Source organism: Oculina patagonica, chromosome 1 (genome assembly GCF_052425735.1).
Source record: "Oculina patagonica isolate OP01 chromosome 1, crgOcupat, whole genome shotgun sequence".
NCBI classification, from domain to species: Eukaryota; Metazoa; Cnidaria; class Anthozoa; order Scleractinia; family Oculinidae; genus Oculina; species Oculina patagonica.
Window position 1 is genome coordinate 45,800,813 of NC_135758.1, and position 19,513 is coordinate 45,820,325.

Below are 19,513 nucleotides of genomic sequence, written 5' to 3' on the forward strand. Positions count from 1 at the left end.
TAAACCAAGTGAATAAGCGGTCCGACAGGTATTTCACTCGGAAGACACCCTCTAGAGAAAGAGAATCCGCAAAAGAGTTTAATTGCAAGATACCTGTCTCCAAAGGTGTCATCGCCTCCCCATTTGTCCTTTCGGACATCTGGAACGCAGTTTAAATCGCCTGCCAAAACAGTGTCAACATTTCGAAACGAGAGACCCCACAGGCATCCAAAGAATGTCTCACGTTCGGAATGTTTGTTAGGTGCATAAACATTAAGAATTTGAAATACTGCTCCTTTAGTTTAAGTTTAGCCGCTATGACTCGACCATCCGAGTCGATGTTATGGCCGGCGATCTCAACTGCGCTCCGTGGATGGAGAAGCAAGCCCACCCCGGCCGATTGATTGGTGCCTGGAGACCACAGAGCGTGACCGCCCCATTGTTGTCTCCAAAGCTCACCTTGAGTGACCTCCGACAAATGTGTCTTGTGGAGGAGATAGATTTCAAAATATAGAGATTTGAGATAATTAAAGAAAAACAAAGAAAAATGTAAAAAGTTTCACACAATCGTAGAAGTGCTCGATGCAAATACATGCAGAGCGGAATACAATAATTAAGATAGAAACTTCACGGACAGTTACTCAGAGTTTCATGCACGAAGCGATCATCAGACTGAGATAATTAAATATTTTCTCTCGTTTAGGATGTTCGGCGATTCCGTTAACGTTTATGGTGCAAATGGACACCGCCATAGTGATAACAATAAGGCAAATCATGTTCATACTGAATGTTAGTGTCAAGCATTGGAATTAAATATTTTGAAGCCAGTTTGGATACGTTGAAGTTCAATCAGGAGTTGAGCATAGGCGTCCGGTTGAGGTTTGTCCTTAATGGCATCCCAGTTGGAACGTACGTGGTCATTCGTTTTGTTTTTTCTGGCCAACGCATCAGTGATCGGGCCGTGCTTATGGTGTAAATGAAGGGCACGGCACTTGTAAAAAGTGCCGGCTGGGACTGTTTTTACAAACAGGGTTCGCTCTGGGCCTGTAGTTGTAAGAGCCTTTATGAAAGGCTTGAGGCCTGCAGGATCAACTGGTTTTTCACTGGCGGGTGCATTAGGAGATTCCGCGTCGGTAGATTCCGCGTTGGTAGAAGTAGGTTCGTCGATGGAGCGTTTCTTGCTGGAATTTTCATCCATCCTGTCGCTAGATGTTGTTGGCGGGGGGGGGGGGGGGGAAGGTCGTTTATGGGGGTCTCGAGCGACGTCGACCCACGGGCTGGGGTTGTTTTGCTTTGCTTAAAATAAGCTCTTTCTGTTGTTGTTTGAGCTGTTCCAGAGCTCTGATCCCTTGTTGACGGTTCTGTTCTCTTTGCTCCGGTGAGAGCACGTCCTCTGTAGTGCCAGTGTCCGCTGCGGAGTACGAGAAGGGTGGTTGAGGGTGTGATGTCGATTCCGAAGGGAGAGTTGTTTGGCCAACGCGTCAGTGATGGGGCCATAGTTGTGGTGTAAATAAAGGGCACGGCCGGAACAGATTTGACCAACAACTTTCGCTCTGGGCCTGTAGACAAAAGGGCCTTTATGAAAGGCAGGATCGACGGCTTTTTCACTCGCAGGTGGAACAGTAGTCTGCGTTAGTGGATGAAGGCTCATCTATAAAGCGCTTTTTGCTGGTGTTTTCATCCTCCTCGTTGCTGGGTGGTTGGTGGTGGGTGTCTCTAGTAATGTCGAGCCACGGGGGCTGGGGTTGCTTTGCTTCACCAAAAGAAGATCTCTTTGGTGTTGAGCGAGCCTTTGGAGGGCTCTGATCCCCTGTTGATGCTTCTGTTCTCATTGCTCCGGTGAGAGCTCATCATCCGCAGTGCCAGTGGCCGCTGCGGCATAAGAGGGTGGTGGTTGTGGTTTTGATGTCGATTCAGGAGGGGGAGTTGTTTGGACCTCCATGCTATTTTCATCAGTTTCCGGCACGCTGCGATCGCTACCTGGGACGGGATTTCGCCGGGTAAAAGGGCAGTTTTTCACCATGTGTTCGAGTGAATGACAGCGGTGACATGTCACAGGTTGACCTGAATATTTAAAACCAATGTCTAATCCTCCGAGCGACACACGCTTGGGGATATCGCGATCGATTCGTAGAAATTCTACGACCCGTACACTGTTTTCGATGTGTTTGTAGCCTTCTTCAGAGAAGCGGAGATGGCGAACACGGTGAGATTTGAGCTCTCGATAAGTTGAGAGTAGAGTTACCAGATCCTTGTCGGGGTATTCCACTGACGCGAAGATTGAAACATGAATAGAATTGCGGCCTAAAAGGAGAAGCGGCACAAGAACGTGTTCTTAATCCAAGCCGTCCGCGGCAGGTTTTGTGGCTGATTCGCTATGAGCTAAGGCAATATCAAAAATTTTCTGCCGTGAACGGGAACAATTCCTTTAATTACATCTTTGTAGTCAGGAAGAGACTGGGCAATTTTCAATGCATCGATTTCTCCTAAGTCTTATTCGACGGTAAGCCGAACCGTTCGACGGTGCGCAAAGTGGCCACGTGGCTTGCTTAAAACCATTGTTGCATGACAAGGTCACATGGCCAAAAACAAAAGCACAGGCAGCCGTACTTTCCACCAGAGTTGACAGATGCGAACCAACGTCAGCAAAAAACGTACGTGGAACGTCACCACAGCAAAGGAAGATAGAGAACGATGAAACACACTGATAAAACTAGCGAAAAAAGGACTGTCCTGGCTCTTGACCGTTATCGAAGTGCAGCACTGATAAGAACAGATTTTTTTGCAAAATGTTAAAAAAAAAGGACCAACAAAATGACCCCAAAACCTAGGGAGTAACAGCAGTGACGACTGTTCTTTCAAAAGAGAAAGATAACATTTCTTGGCAGAAAAAGGATCCCGGAAGACCATTTAGGACATTCAAACATTTTGAGTAGAAAGGTGTCAAATTATGCGTGCAAGGTGACATATTATCACGCAGAACCGACCACTCAGGCCTAAAAGTGGCCAATCTAGAACCAATAAAATATTATAACATGAAAAAAGCATTAGACTCTGAATCACAGGCCACGCTAGCCATAGAAGCTAGCTTAAGGACCTGACCCTTAATCGAAAAATTAGCCACATTCAACCCACCACGCACAAAATACTGACAACATGTTTGATGGCTTACTGTCTCAATGCGTGAGCCCCATATAAAGGGCCAGACCAATTCATTAACTCTAGCAGTGACCCATTTAGGGACAACCCAAGACACTAGCCAGATAAACTAACTTACTAATACCCAAAATATTGACAATCAAAGATTTCCCAACAAGAGACAAAGATCTTGTTTTCCATAAATTTAGATGCTTTTCTAGCTTTTGAAGCTTCGGTTGCCAATTATCCTGTTCTGTGGTTTGACCAAAAACAACTCCCAGAATTTTCATCTTTTTAACCCAAGTGAGAACAAGTGGCTCATCCACGCGCGAACGCCAGGCGCCCAGCCACATGGCCTCGGTTTTAGAAACGTTTAGTTTCGCCCCAGAACCACGCTCATAAATTCTAATGACATCAAGTACTGCTCTAAAGATCTTACAGACTTAACAAAACTAGTTGTATCATCGGCGTATAAACCGACTTTAGGTATTTTCTAGTAATAATTATAGCTGTAATTTCCGTTAGTAGAACGTGCTCAAAACTGCATGACGATTTAGTTAGGAATTTGCCAATTCATGCTTACTCACGGCTAAATTCGCTGTTTAGGAAATGACTTTATCTAGTATACTCGTTTGTGCTACGCCCTAGGCATAATCACGTAGCTGTACCTTATAAAAAGCGACTCGCAATAGCTTTAGTTGCTAGTTATCCCGCAACCGCTACGATCAGAGGATCAGCTACAGGCTACCTTTCTTGAAGACTTTGGTTTTCAGCTATCTTTGTGCGAGCCGTCACCAAAGTAAGTTTGTAGTTCTTTATCTTATTTTCTAGCCGTGATTGCCGAGTAATTAGCTTTTTCAACGCTAGGTTTTATCGTCACGCTATAATTGTAATTGTCTGATTTTTACCAAATTATTGCTCGTGATTTAGGTATGTGTAGTGTTAATAATTCAGTTCAGTTTTTACACCACTTTGTAAGATGTTCTCGGCATCTAATCTTTGCGTTATATTTATAGTTGTTAGTTTATGTCATTAGCCTTTGGAGACACTTTTCAAGTATCTATTATCGAATTATCACGCTCGTTTAAATCCATATGTAGCTAAATGCTATGTCTAAGCAATACTTTATTTAATTATCGTATTTCAGTTCGAACCTACTACTACTACTACGATCACCTGCTATTACTACTTCTGCTACGTCTATTGCTACCATCGCTACTACGAACTTTGTTTCGTCGCTATCTGTGTAATTCTAGAACTTTGAACTGTGATTAAATGTGTTTTTAATCATGCTATCAAGTGGAGTTCGAATCGTCTATTGTCTCGCACAGCGCTATTCCTGTAATTGCTAAGTTTTCTAAGTAATGCGCAACCTTGGAATCTTGGCACTTACATTAGTTCGAATTTGATCGGCAAGCGTCATTTTAACTTCGAAACGATTAAGCAACCTCGTGCCGTGAAGGAATTTGGCCACGTCACGTCACCGAATCAAGCAATCGTCATCCGATAACCGGACGTGAATTGGTTGAGACATCAATCACCGCAATGGAAACAAAACGAACATGTGGTAACGCTAAGGGCGTCGTAACTAAAAAGGTCAAAGAAATTACCGATCTGATGACAGATGAAAGTAATGTCGATCGAGTAATCGAGAAAACAAAAGAATTAGAAGAAGCACTTAAGAAATTCCAAGCAGCGCACAGAACATATCACAGCCAACTTACAGAAAGAGAGGAAATCGAAGAGTCATCGCATTATTACAATTTAGTAATTGACCAAGTAGAAGGCCTGCAAGAAAACGTCGACTTTTGGGTAACCGGAGTCGAAGCGACCAGACTTATTAACTCTTTCCAAGACATTAGGCCAGAGGATAGCGTGTCAAACATCGGCACGCCTTCGCACGTGTCTAGAGTTTCGTCACGCAACTCACGCACGTCGCAAGCCTCACGCAACTCGCGCAAATCGCAAACTTCGCGCACGTCGCAGTCGTCACGTACCTCATCTGCTAGCGCTAGAGCAAAGGCCGCTGCCAGAAAGGCCATTTTAGAAGCAGAAGCCGCGACGCTCAAGAGACTGCACCAGATCGAAGAAGAAGAGTTAAAATTGCGACAGCGCAAAACTGAACTTAAACTCGAAACCGAATTAGCAATGGCAGAAGCCGAGGAACTAGCTTATGCGCAAGCGGAAGGAAGAGAAAACGCCGCAAACAAAATCTCAAGCGATAAGCGCGATACAACAATTTCGACTGGTAACGATCAAGCTCTTAATGCAGACAAAAGGAATTTAAAACTAGAGAAAGTGAAGGATAGCGTTACGCAGCCTAAGGACACCCCAGAGCAGCCACCTCCCGTTGACCCTCTAGTGCCAGTCAACCCGAAGCCAGAAGAGCCGGCGAGTCAGCCAACACCAGATGCCCCCGAAGGTGGATATGAATTAACACCCAGTCAGAACCTCAACAGTTTGCCGCAGGCCACCCCATCTTCTCTACCAAAGGCGAAGTTCAAATCCTTCTACACCAGCAACAAGAGGCTATTATGGCGTTAACCTTACCGCAACCCGAAGTTCCTGTCTTTAACGGCGACCCAATCGAGTACTGCGAATTTATTCGCGCCTTCGAAAATCTCGTAGAACGAAAAACCTCTAGCCAAAGCAACAGACTGTATTACCTTTTACAGTACACTAGCGGTCCAGTGCAAGATCTTGTACGAAGCTGTCTTACTATGCCAGATGAGATCGGTTACGATGAAGCAAGGAAGCTACTGGCAGAACGCTACGGGCAGCCATACAATATAGCCACCGCCTATGTAGACCGTGTAATCAACGGAACACCAATCCGCGCTGAAGATGGTTCTGCGCTTCAGAAATTTTCGATTCTGCTAACCAGCTGCCGCAACACACTTAAAGAAATCGGCTACCTGAACCGGCTTGAAAACCCAGACAGCTTAAGGAAAATTGTCGAGCGGCTACCCTATGCACTAAGGCTGAAATGGCGCGAACTCGTGGATATGATTTCTCAGAGAGAAAAGAGGGATCCCAACTTGAAGGACATCTCGGAGTTTGTAGAAGCAAGGTCAAGAGTGACTAACCATCCCATTTTCGGCAAGGTCCAAACCGAGCAGAGGCCACCCTTCATTAATTTGAAGCACAAACATAGGCCGAGAAAGGATGCAAATTCTTTCGCCGTACAAGGACAAGATCAACCCCCTCAACAGCGGCCGGGCAATAAAGAAGAGAGAAAGGAAATTAAGTGCCCTTCCTGTAAGAGAAACCATTGGCTATCGCAATGCGAAGATTTCAAAAAGCTAACTTTGAGCAACCGCTACCAGTTTGTTCGCTCTAACAAGCTGTGCGTAAATTGTTTAGTCACCGGTCATTTTGTGCAAGATTGCCCAAAACGTAGTTTCTGTCGAATCGAAGGGTGCACAAAGAAACATTCTACTTATTTACACGTTAAAGAAACGCCTGCGAATCAGACCGAGCAATTGACCGAAGCACCAGCAAATACCACCGCGACACAAGCAAGTAACTGCTACGTAAACGTCAACGCATCTGATGTTGCCAGCGATTCTGTCGTAGGAATGTCAATTGTTCCCGTGAAGGTCAAGGCAAAAGGCCAAAATCAAATCGTGCAAACGTATGCCTTCTTGGACTCCGGTTCGAACACCTCCTTTTGCACTGAAAACCTCCTGAAACAGCTTCGTGCCAGTGGAAAGAAAACTCACCTTTCACTGACAACCATGCAAACAGCAAATGAACAAATCCAGTGCTCACTAGTCGATTTAGAGGTGTCTGACCTTAACGGAAGCAACACAGTAGAGCTACCCAAGGTGTACTCAAGGCCCAGCCTTCCAGTGTCGACTGAGGCTATCGCCAAGCAAGAAGATGTAAACCGCTGGCCGCATCTTAACGGAATCAAACTACCAGCAAACATCAATGCAGAGATTGGTTTACTTATTGGTAGTGACGCACCGCGAATACTTCAGCCAATCGAAGTACGTGAAGGAAAACATGGTGGTCCCTTCGCAACCCGAACAGTCTTGGGCTGGACACTCAACGGACCCCTGGGAAGAAAGCAGCCCAAGATGCCAACCGCCAACTTCGTTGAAACCACTGCAGACTTAACTAAAAGGTTCGAAGACTTCTGCAAACTTGAGTTCAATGACTCAACGTACGAATCAAAATCAGCGATGTCACAAAACGATAAACGTGCACTAGAAACCATGACAGCTACCGTCGAGCTCTTAGACGGCCATTATGAAATCGCCCTGCCCTGGAAGATTGATCCACCTCCTTTACAGAATAATAGGTCGCAAGCAGAAAGGAGGCTTCAACCGCTAAAGGGACATCTGCAAAGAGATGCAATCCTGAAAGAAAAATATACAGATTTTATGGACGACCTTCTTCGCAAGAATTACGCCGAAAAAGTGACCAGCGCAGACCTGTCCCTGAAGGACACGTGGTACCTGCCTCATCATCCCGTCTTTCATCCGCAGAAACCGGAAAAGGTCAGAGTCGTATTTGACTGCTCAGCAAGGTACCGCGGAACTTCCCTTAACGACCAGCTGTTACAGGGGCCGGATCTGACCAACACCCTGGTCGGTGTTCTAACGAGATTCCGAGAAGATCCGGTAGCCCTTATGTCTGACATAGAAGCGATGTTCTACCAAGTTCGAGTCCGGCCAAGCGACCGAAACTACCTGCGATACCTTTGGTGGCCGGACGGCAATTTAGGAAAAGAGCCAGAAGAATATAAGATGTCAGTTCATCTCTTTGGCGGTGCTTCATCTCCTAGCTGCGCAAACTACGCCCTTAAGAAAACTGCTGAAGATAACAAGAAAGATTTCGATGAAATAACAATCGAAACCGTTAAGCGAAACTTCTACGTTGATGACTGCCTTCGATCAGTGCCAGGAGATACCGAAGCTGTCCGCTTGGTAGGCCAACTTCGTGAGCTGCTCGCAAAGGGAGGCTTTCGACTTACTAAGTGGATATCCAACTCAAAGAAAGTAATTAACTCTGTTCCCGAATCAGAGAGAGCACCATCAGTGAAGGATCTCAATTTTAACCACAATGCCGTGCTAACAGAAAGAGCTCTAGGCGTCCAGTGGAATGTTCTCGCCGATACGTTTAGTTTCAAAATCGCAAAACGAGAAAAACCCGCTACTCGAAGAGGAATTCTGTCGATAATTTGTTCAGTATACGATCCACTGGGGTTCGTATCTCCATGCATGCTGCTGGCTAAAACTATTCAACAAGATCTGTGCTTAAAGGGCCTCGGCTGGGATGACCAGGTCCCGGAATCAACGCAACGTCAATGGGAGGCCTGGCTTAGCGACCTCCCTAAATTGGAACGGTTTGAAATACCGCTATGCTTCAAGCCACCAGAATTCGCAGCCGTACAACGTCGTGAATTACACCATTTCTCAGACGCATCCAGCCAAGGATATGGAGCTGTATCCTACCTCCGCCAAACGGATGCTAACGGAAAGGTCCACTGCTCTCTGATCATGGCAAAGTCGAGAGTAGCTCCACTTAAATCAGTAACGATTCCTAGAATGGAATTGTCCGCAGCCGTTCTAGCAACACGACTGGACCGTATGATCAAGCAAGAAGTTACCATGCCTATTGATAGTTCAACGTTTTGGACTGACAGCACCTGTGTTCTTCGCTACATAGAAAACAAGGACAAGAGGTTTCAGACCTTTGTCGCAAATCGCATCTCAGCTATTCTAGATCAGTCTACCGCAACACAGTGGAGGTACGTTGATACTTCACTCAACCCTGCCGACGAAGCGTCCAGAGGCATGACTGTCGACGCACTCCTAAGCAATGACCGCTGGACACAAGGACCGGATTTCCTAACCAAGTCAGAGGAATTATGGCCGCAAAGACCTGCTGATTTGGGCAAGATCTCCGCTGACGATCCAGAGGTTTAGAAGACCGCCGAAATATTTGCAAACGAAGCAAGCAAGCAAACCGAAGATAATTTGAGCAAGGTCTTCGAAAGGTTCTCCTCATGGACCCGCCTAAGAAAAATCGTGGCTTGGATTTTACGCTACAAAAACATCCTACGAAGACAAGTTCAACGACGCAAGGTGAACGAGAAAATCAGCTACCAAGCGAACGCTGAGAAAGTCACCCCACTGAGCGTATCCGAGATGAAGGAAGCCGAAGTAGAAATTATTAAACATGTGCAGAACCAAGGCTTCAAAGAAGAAATGCAAGATCTCAGACACGCCGCTAATTATAAAGAACCACAAGAGACAAGAAACAAGAACACAGTTAAGAAGTCAAGCAGCATTCACAAGCTTGACCCAGTAATGGAAAACGGCCTTATCCGAGTAGGAGGACGTCTTCACAACGCACCGATCAAGAGCGATGCTAAGCACCCCGCTATTCTTCCAAGAAAACATCACGTAGTTAATTTAATCATTAACTACTACCACCGGGCTTCTGGACACTCTGGAGTTAAATATACACTATCGCTGATCAGGCAGCAATTCTGGATCATCGGTGCGCGATCAAGTGTACGCAACATACTCAACACGTGCTTCAACTGCCGAAGACGTCAAGCACCAACTATGCAACAAAAAATGGCAAGTCTACCAGAGGATCGAGTAACACCTTCAAAGCCACCAGCAAAGGTCAAAACAAGGACTTCCGAGCTGGTGAGACCTGTTGACAAGATTGTGCTCCTCGAAGCAGCAGAAATGACAAGCAAGGATTAAAGGAAACGTTATCACAATGAACATTTAGTATGAACATTTACGGTTTAATAATCAATTAGAAATTAGAGTTAGCGTTTCAAACCTATTAGTTTATATATTTAGTAAAGACTTGTCGCCTTTAAGGGGCCGGAATGTTAGTTTTGAAACGCCCCCAGTTCTTTCTTATTATTTTAAAGGTATTTTCTAGTAATAATTATAGCTGTAATTTCCGTTAGTAGAACGTGCTCAAAACTGCATGACGATTTAGTTAGGAATTTGCCAATTCATGCTTACTCACGGCTAAATTCGCTGTTTAGGAAATGACTTTATCTAGTATACTCGTTTGTGCTACGCCCTAGGCATAATCACGTAGCTGTACCTTATAAAAAGCGACTCGCAATAGCTTTAGTTGCTAGTTATCCCGCAACCGCTACGATCAGAGGATCAGCTACAGGCTACCTTTCTTGAAGACTTTGGTTTTCAGCTATCTTTGTGCGAGCCGTCACCAAAGTAAGTTTGTAGTTCTTTATCTTATTTTCTAGCCGTGATTGCCGAGTAATTAGCTTTTTCAACGCTAGGTTTTATCGTCACGCTATAATTGTAATTGTCTGATTTTTACCAAATTATTGCTCGTGATTTAGGTATGTGTAGTGTTAATAATTCAGTTCAGTTTTTACACCACTTTGTAAGATGTTCTCGGCATCTAATCTTTGCGTTATATTTATAGTTGTTAGTTTATGTCATTAGCCTTTGGAGACACTTTTCAAGTATCTATTATCGAATTATCACGCTCGTTTAAATCCATATGTAGCTAAATGCTATGTCTAAGCAATACTTTATTTAATTATCGTATTTCAGTTCGAACCTACTACTACTACTACGATCACCTGCTATTACTACTTCTGCTACGTCTATTGCTACCATCGCTACTACGAACTTTGTTTCGTCGCTATCTGTGTAATTCTAGAACTTTGAACTGTGATTAAATGTGTTTTTAATCATGCTATCAAGTGGAGTTCGAATCGTCTATTGTCTCGCACAGCGCTATTCCTGTAATTGCTAAGTTTTCTAAGTAATGCGCAACCTTGGAATCTTGGCACTTACAAGTTTCGCCCCAGAACCACGCTCATAAATTCTAATGACATCAAGTACTGCTCTAAAGATCTTACAGACTTAACAAAACTAGTTGTATCATCGGCGTATAAACCGACTTTATACTGTGTTCCCCTAGCACCGGGCAGGAGAAAGCCGTCTACATCGGGACAATCTCGAACTTTACATGCAAGAGATTCGACACAAAGAATATAAAGCAGCGGAGAAAGGGAATCTCCTTGCCCGACCCCGCGACCCAAAGGGACCGCTTCTGTTAAAAAAATCATTAACAATTGTGCGCATATTAGTGCTGTTATTAAGGGTATAAATCCAACCGCGAAAACTAGGCCGGAAGCCAAAACGCTCCAAGAGGTTGTGTAAGAAAACCCGATTGACTCCATCAAAGGCTTTCTCCTGATCTAAGCTCACTAAAATCCTGGTTTCATTTGTATGATCAATGTAATCAAGAATATTCCTAAGATTGTGCAGATTCGACAAAATTTTACGACCAGGCACAGGGCAAGTCTGATCTGGGCTAACAATAACACTTAAAACTTTAGCTAACCGAACAGAAAGAGCTTTCAAACAAATCTTATAATCCATGTTAAAGAGGAATAGACCTCCAGTCCCTCAAACTTTTGGCATCTCTTTTTTTAAAGATAACCTGAGTATGACTTGTCTTTTATCTCATAATTCACCGTCATTAAAAAAGAATTATTAATGGAAAATAAACAAGGGCCTAATAAATCAAGAAACATCCTATAGAACCCAACAGTCAGGCCATCCGGTCCTGGTGCCTTGGAATAAAAACCTGTGACAGCAAATATAATTTCTTCACACTTAAGCTCGCCTTCACATAATGAAGACTGTTCAAAGGAAAGCCTACTAGATGTAGATGCCAATAAATCATCTTGATCATAAGAATTAATTAATTCTTCAGAATGTTACTGAGCATAAAAATCTACATGAACCTTTTAAATTTCTCTTTGCATAGAAACTTAAGATGGTTTCCGCTCAATTTTCGAGCAATACAGGCAAAAATAAAGTTACCAAAAAGACCTCTTAGCATGGCAACAGTTTTAGTTCAGCTAACAAAAACCTGCAAAAAATTTTGCACTCAAGCTGACCCCGCGAGAGAAAAATGGATTTGAAGTTGTCTTTTTTTCAGTTAAAACGGACGTCTTGCGCCAGTTCAAAACAAAATGGCGCGCGTTTAATACATTTTTTCGAGGTTTGACTTTAATTTTCTCGAGAATGCTTTAGAATTTAATTGCGGGGTCACTAAGACAAATGAATTTCGATGAGATCTTTTAAATAGTATACAAAATGTTGCCGTGCAATGAGTAGATTTTTGGTACTTAATTTTCGCACTCATTGCTCGAACTTTCAGCGGAATCCGTCTTAAGCACCATTTATTAATGAAATAAACCCAACATTTTCGGAAGTTTAGTTTGCTCTAAGTTGAAAAAATATTACCCAGGGCGCTCACCCTCTTCGAGCCATTTTGCCCTGCTGCAGATTTTTACACCTTACAACTCTCAAACGTCGACGTCCGAACAGAGTTGTCACTCTCAAACAGACGGTGTAGAGGGCGAATAACACAAATCATCAATTTAATGCGCTCCCAGCAAAGCTCCTTGTGTTTTTTGCAGGCAAAGTAAACGCTATCCTCTTTAATAAATTGTCAAAAACAAAAGATACAAAATTGTGATCAGAAAGAGGGCAAGGTGTGATATCACACCTGTCCACCGATTGAACTAGATCTTTAGAACTCAAAAACTTATCAAGACAACTGCCAATTGACAAATTTGCATTAAACCAAGTGAATTTGTGCATGTGAGGATGAGGTTTTCACCAAATGTAAACAAGGTGAAAATCAATTCTTAAATCATCATAGTCTTTATGAACAGAAAAATACTACCGACTTTATCAAGAACATTATTGTAGCAATTAAAATTGTCACGGATCATCAAAGCAGAACTTGGGGGAAATATTCATGAAGAGAATCATAAAATTTTCCTATCAGTTGGCAAAGGAGGGTCCTTTCCCTTTAGAGTAGCACTCAACTTCATATCTTCCTTAACAACTTCGACGGCCTCTTTGGGCATAGAGGTTACCAAAACAGGAGATGTTGGTTTGCGAAGCTAAGCCAACAAAGGCTCAGGCATTGGTGCAGGAGCACGACGACCAAGTAATCTCCTTGGCACAGGAGACGGTGCAACAGGAGTAGGCCCGGGTGGTTCCTCCGAAGACAAAACAAGAGTAGAAGTAGATGGATTGTCCATAGGCGGCTCAACAGAAGGAGAAGCTGATCAATTCTCTTGAGCAGATGAATTCTCCGAAGTAGAAACACCAAAAAGTTCAGTGGCGGGTTGTTGAATTGGAATGCTCACAGCAGGAACAGAAACATGGATAAAAACCTTGAGAATCTAATCTGGTCATTGGAGAAGATACATTTCCGAAAGTTGAGAGGCATCAGCCGTATTTCCATCAGGAACAATATTTTCAGCCCTTTGCTCCAGGCCATCTTCATCATCAACACGCAAAGGGGGCTCCACATCATTTCGACCACATTCACTGCAGACAACTCATCCGTGCGCTGAGGGTGGACTGCAACTGTATGCCAGGAATAATCGCATCCCTTATATTTATAAATGTTTGTAGTCAGGCCGTCAATTCCGAGTGATTTGTTGTTTTCCATTGATTTGAGAGCTTTCAAGAATTATAGCACTGTTAGAGGAATTCTGGGCTTGTTCAAAGAGCAATTGCATAGCGTAAGTGTTTGACATTTCCTGTTGTGCAATGTTATTGTTTGGACCAGATGAGTAGAGGGTTTTGTAGAAGTGATGTGTTTCGGCATGTAAATTGTTGGTATGAGAGATGACATCCAGGTTGTCTTTGGTTAGGGTTTTAATGGTATGGTTCGCTTGCATAGGTTTTTCGAGTGAATAGAAGGATCTCTTGCTTTTCTCACCTTCCTCAAGACATCGAGCTTTTGTTTAGAATTTGACGGCTTCAAGTTCCTGTAAATCGTATTTTTTTAATTTTACTGTTGCAATCAAGTATTTTTCAATGGCTTGTGAATTACCATTTGAGGCATTGACTTGAAGGGTTTGGAGCGTTTTTTCCAGTTGGCTTCGTTCGGCGTGCTGAATTTTCTGCAGTGTTGTCCAGCATTTCATGGTGATGCGTTTTAAGCGTATTTTAGCTTTGTCCCACAAACCAAGCAGTTAGGAGAGGAGGATTTTTAGTAAGCCAGTCATTCCAGAAGGAAACGATTTCTGCTTCGAAAGCAGCGTTCGAAAGCGGGAGATGTTAAAATGCCAGAAGCATTCGCCTCAAGGTTGTTTCGTAAGATCCAATTGTTTTAAGATGAGGTCATGTCCAGAGTATGGATAAGGATTGATATTTGTTTTGATGACCGCAGGGTCTAGTGTTTTACTAATAAAAAATTTGTCAATTCGAGTTCTGATGATAGAGTTATCGCAAGTGTTTTTGCCAGTCGAGGTGAATTGGTGTTGACTTTTGTTTCTGTTTCTCTAAACATCGGATAGATGGTAGCAAGCATTAATTGTTGAGATGACTGTGTCAGCATATTGTCGCTCAGCTGGATTTCCTCCTAGCTTGTCCATGCACGGGTCAGAGATAGAGTTAAAATCACCACCAATGATATTTTCGTGATCAGAGGAGAGAAATGTTTCGAGTTCATTGTAAAATAATCGGCGTTCTGAATGGATGCTGGAAGAGTAGATATTGATTAGATTGTTTGTGTGATCATCAAGAGATAAAGTTACTCGTAATGTACGGCCATAAGCGTCACACAAGATTTGTTGTGTGACAGCACAGGCACTGATGAATTAGTATGGCCACACCACAGGAGTTGTCTGTTCCATCGTTAAAAATAATTTCGCTGCCCCATTCATTTCGAATCAAAGTGTGCAAATCAGTAGTCCAATGTGTTTCTTGGAGGAGAATTAAATCATATTTGTGACGTTTAATAAAGTTAAAAGCTGCTTGGCGTCGATCAGTAGAGTGGAGTCCTTGTGCATTTATACTGACTATCAGGCACATGGATAAGGATAAAAATAGAAGAGAATAGAAGGCCATCATGTTAGTTATATTTGATTGATTTGTTGTTGTTAATCCGAGGTCTGATGATGTCTAGCTTTGGAGCAGGGCTGATTTTAGCTCTCCTTGGCATACGCTCACGCTGGGGTTTGCTGTTGTATTCGGACTCAGATGGCAATGGTCGTTTCAGTTCATTTGTTCGGTTTTTCATTTCAGATCTTGCGGGTCGTCCGATCTTTGGCATTTTGTGTTCGGTTTGTCTGGATTTGGGTTTTATTCTCAGTTAACTTCTGCAGCGTCACTGCCGTTTCCAGCAGCAGCAGGCTCAATATCTGACGCATTTTTGCTGGTTGGGTCAGCATTTCCACTGGTGTTATTATTGTCCGGGTTTTCATGTTGTTTGTCAGTGTCGTTTGGCACAACATTTTGTGGAGTTTCAAAATCCAAAGAAAGATGGCCACGTTGGCCACATTTATTACAGATTACTTCGGGGCATTTCCTCCGGTAATGCCCGACAGCATGGCAATGCGAGCAGACTAGCTGCTCGTGATTGTGTATTATACGGCACCATTTGCCGTTGATCCTAAAGGAGTACTCAAGGAACCTTAAGGACCAATGGCGAGGTTTAAACCATACAAACGGCTATTACTTCTTGGTCGCTTATGAAAGCCTTGAGACTGATGACACTATCATTGACGTGATATCCGTACGGGGGCCGGCATTCCTGCCAGTCTGGAGAAACACTCTCTTTTGCTATATCTTTGTGGTAGAGCTTTGTGTTGTAAATAATAATAAATGTTAATAAAACTTTTCTGTACTTTTCTGTTGTATGCATACATGTAATATTACAGCACACCTGCAACACATTCTACCTATGAGTTTCCAATCATCTAAGGTGCAAAGTGAAACAAAAGGAAATTGAATCGTTCTAAGCAGCTGACTTGGGCAAATGGCAAAGCCTGTTAGATACCTTTCACGAGGTTTTTTTAGGTCAAGGCTGAGTAAAATATAAAAATGATATCCAGTCATTTTGGATATATGAGCGAAATTTCTTAACAGGCATGTAACGTTTAATGCTTGTCTGTCTGGTGGTCCTTGCCCACCAGACAAATAAGCATTAAAAGGCTTACTTGCTTTTCTGAATGAAAAGATGAGTCAAGTATGTAACTGTCTTGGCAAGCGGCAGAATGTGAGAGCTGCTTCATACAATTAAACGGCAAACTTGTAATCCAGTCTTTATCAAACCTACAAACTTGAAGCTCATTCTGTCAACTCAACTTCAATCCAAATTTGTTTCTTGCATCTGTACAAACATGCAATAAAATTTATTTATAATACTTTTCTTTATAAGCATGTAATATCTCATGAATAGTAATCAAAGCAACTGTTTCATCAAAATCGCTTTGATTGTCCTCCCAATAATTAACTTGAAAATTGGCCATTACTTTTTCCCTTTTTAATTTTTTCCATTCACACTCCCACATTTCTTTCACTTTTAATGCTAGCGATTCCATCTTTATGAATTTTTCCATTGTTTAAATTGCTATGTGCATAGTTCTTCCCAATTGCTTGGGATGCCTTTGCATTCTGTTTGGGTAGCACTTGAGGCATCCATGATAGAAGATCAATGAAATTCGTTAACATTGCTTGTTTCTTTGTCATAGCCCTCTACTAAAATGTCATTGAGTAGTACATCAATCAATCTCCTCTCTCCACAATTACCTGCATGTGAACCACCACAAAGCCCAAAAGTTCTTGACCATAGAAAGAATAACTAACTGGTCTTTCTAACTGAAGCTTCATTTTTGTCTGGGGTTCACCTGGCCCAAGAAAATCTGCAAGAACGAGCCAAGTGTGCTGGGACCAAAAACTAGCCTTTCCAATTTGTTTATTTTGTTGACATTTAACCCACGAACATTGAATGTCAGAAGTTTGAAGATGCGAGTGTACAATAAAGCAAACCAATCACTAGAAATTAATAACTTTCTACTTTTTTCTTAGAATGCAATTTTATCCCTGATTGATATATTTTTCTTTTTGGAGGATGCAGTTCTTCCATTTCCTTATCTTGATTGTCAGTTGCGACATCTTCAGTCGGTGGGTTCAATGGTGTGGATGCACCACTTTGCGGAAAAGTGAAAGTTCAAAAGGTACGTCATTAACTGTCAAAAGTGTTAATGGCCAGTCAATATCTTGAACAGCATAAATATCCAAACCAAACCTCGGGGAATTGAGGTGTAACAACTGTTCTTTGGTTTCTGATCTTTGTGAAATGTAATAGCAACCTTTTGCCATTCAAGCAGTTTTGTTTGCCGCAATATGAGCACGCTGAAGGGCTTCAAAAATTGTACGCGCTGCCTAAAACTTATTTGGCATAAAGAAGGCCGTTCTTGGCCTGTTAGGCAGAGTCAATAGGTGGATTGTTGTCGTTGCATGGTGTTGAATAAAATGTCTTGAACGTTACCCAAACCTTTGGTACGCGCGGCACTTGAAAACCCTCCATTAACATTACTCCAAGAATAATACGGGTAACCTTCAAGAGTAGCACTTTGTGAAGCATTCTTACCACGAACATCTCTGCACAAAGCATTCTCATGGCCATGTGAAGATCGCCTGGAGAACCAGACGGACGCAAACGTGCAGATGAAGGATCATGGCAGCTCATAGAAAAGGATTGGCGAGGCTTACAATTAGATAACTGCTTGTGAGTTTGTAATTGTCAGCCAGACAAGCAGCGCTGTCAAGAGTTTCCGCGTTTTGTTCATTGATAAAAGTTTGGACATCACTGTGCATGCACCTCTTAAATTCTTTGACTAAATCTTGCTGTCTTAGCTTATCATAATCTTTGTCAATTTTCTGAGAAGAACACCAACGATCAAATAACTGCTCTTTTGGTCTTGAAAACTCTACATGGGTCTCATTGCTTTCTTTTTCGTTTTAGCTTGAACTACTGTGTGTAAATTTCACGAGCTTTACCAACAAGAACACTTTGCAATAACATAGGCCAGTGTTTCTCAGACCATTCAAGATTCTGTGCGATATTCTTAAAATGCAAAAATACTTCTTCATCATCTCTAATTCATGATCTAAGCTCTGCTTTTCAATTTGTACTTCTCTTTTTTTCCCTCTCCCTTTTTTATTGTTTACATCTTAAAGAATTTAAAGCGACAAATTTTTCTTTTGCTTCCATTGTTAAAAAAAATAAATGATACATTCTTCATTCATTTCCCTCAGTAACAGTGAATCTCAGCGGAGTTCATGTTCGCACCATTCAAAGCCTGGAATACAGATCTCGCCAAGGTGTTTCACGAGAGTGTAGAAAATTGCCAAACACAGCAGTGAATGAATTAGAGAATGAATTAGAGATGATGAAGAAGTATTTTTGCATTTTAAGAATATCGCACAGAATCTTGAATGGTCTGAGAAACACTGGCCTATGTTATTGCAAAGTGTTCTTGTTGGTAAAGCTCGTGAAATTTACACACAGTAGTTCAAGCTAAAACGAAAAAGAAAGCAATGAGACCCATGTAGAGTTTTCAAGACCAAAAGAGCAGTTATTTGATCGTTGGTGTTCTTCTCAGAAAATTGACAAAGATTATGATAAGCTAAGACAGCAAGATTTAGTCAAAGAATTTAAGAGGTGCATGCACAGTGATGTCCAAACTTTTATCAATGAACAAAACGCGGAAACTCTTGACAGCGCTGCTTGTCTGGCTGACAATTACAAACTCACAAGCAGTTATCTAATTGTAAGCCTCGCCAATCCTTTTCTATGAGCTGCCATGATCCTTCATCTGCACGTTTGCGTCCGTCTGGTTCTCCAGGCGATCTTCACATGGCCATGAGAATGCTTTGTGCAGAGATGTTCGTGGTAAGAATGCTTCACAAAGTGCTACTCTAAAAGGCGCATCATTGATGAAATTATTGCAACGGGGCGTTTCCCGCCGATTTGTCATTGTCCGAGGGATGCAAATGTAATGGAAAGAGCTACAGTTCCAACGGATCTCATTATAGATCGAGTCGATTTCAAGCTTAAGAGATGCGCTTTTCCTTGCCTTTTCTTGAAGCTCCTCCGATATAACACTCTTTTAAAGGCCACTGACGACTGCTTCCATTTGCAGCATTTATCTTGATCAACCTTAGCGAATGTTGGTGTAAGGTTGAAATTCTGAAAAAAGGCAAAGGAATTCGATAGGTCCATCGCAGTTTATCTGTTTCTTGTTCACTGTTTGAGTCTTCTGAACAAGTGGATTTGGTTATCAGGTTTTAAAATCCTTACAAGCAAAGGTTTATATAAACATAGGCAAGTAAAAATAAACGATAAAATCAAAAGACGTTTCAAAGTCATCATGACACCATTTTTTAAGTTCAATAATGGAAAGAATAAACTGTCAGAGAAAGTTTCCTTAAAAAATCACAGAAGGAAAATTGGTGTTTTAGTTCCAAGTAAAATTGTGTGCAAACTATCAATGGTAACCCCAATAAAGTGTATATTTTCTGAAAGCTACAGATTTTGTTTTGATGATATA

General features: G+C 42.3%; 3 protein-coding genes across 3 annotated transcripts in view; 2 read left to right on the top strand and 1 right to left on the bottom strand.

The window, feature by feature from the left end:
* Positions 1–19,513, bottom strand: part of LOC144646360 (uncharacterized) — a 152,917-nt gene that overhangs the window by 35,575 nt on the left and 97,829 nt on the right. The window lies entirely within an intron of this gene.
* On the top strand, positions 3,609–7,321 carry LOC144646178 (uncharacterized). The gene is made up of 3 exons (XM_078505749.1): positions 3,609–3,916; positions 4,265–7,246; positions 7,303–7,321. Exons 2-3 carry the CDS (start codon positions 5,652–5,654, stop codon positions 7,319–7,321), a joined length of 1,614 nt encoding a protein of 537 aa, XP_078361875.1. The 5' UTR covers positions 3,609–3,916; positions 4,265–5,651.
* On the top strand, positions 7,309–10,830 carry LOC144633855 (uncharacterized). The gene is made up of 2 exons (XM_078492754.1): positions 7,309–10,334; positions 10,683–10,830. Exon 1 carries the CDS (start codon positions 7,338–7,340, stop codon positions 9,051–9,053), a length of 1,716 nt encoding a protein of 571 aa, XP_078348880.1. The 5' UTR covers positions 7,309–7,337; the 3' UTR covers positions 9,054–10,334; positions 10,683–10,830.

Excerpts from the sequence above, each read along its gene's own strand:
- LOC144646178 (XM_078505749.1), top strand. The coding sequence starts at position 5,652 with ATGGCGTTAACCTTACCGCAACCCGAAGTTCCTGTCTTTAACGGCGAC.
- LOC144633855 (XM_078492754.1), top strand. The coding sequence starts at position 7,338 with ATGACAGCTACCGTCGAGCTCTTAGACGGCCATTATGAAATCGCCCTG.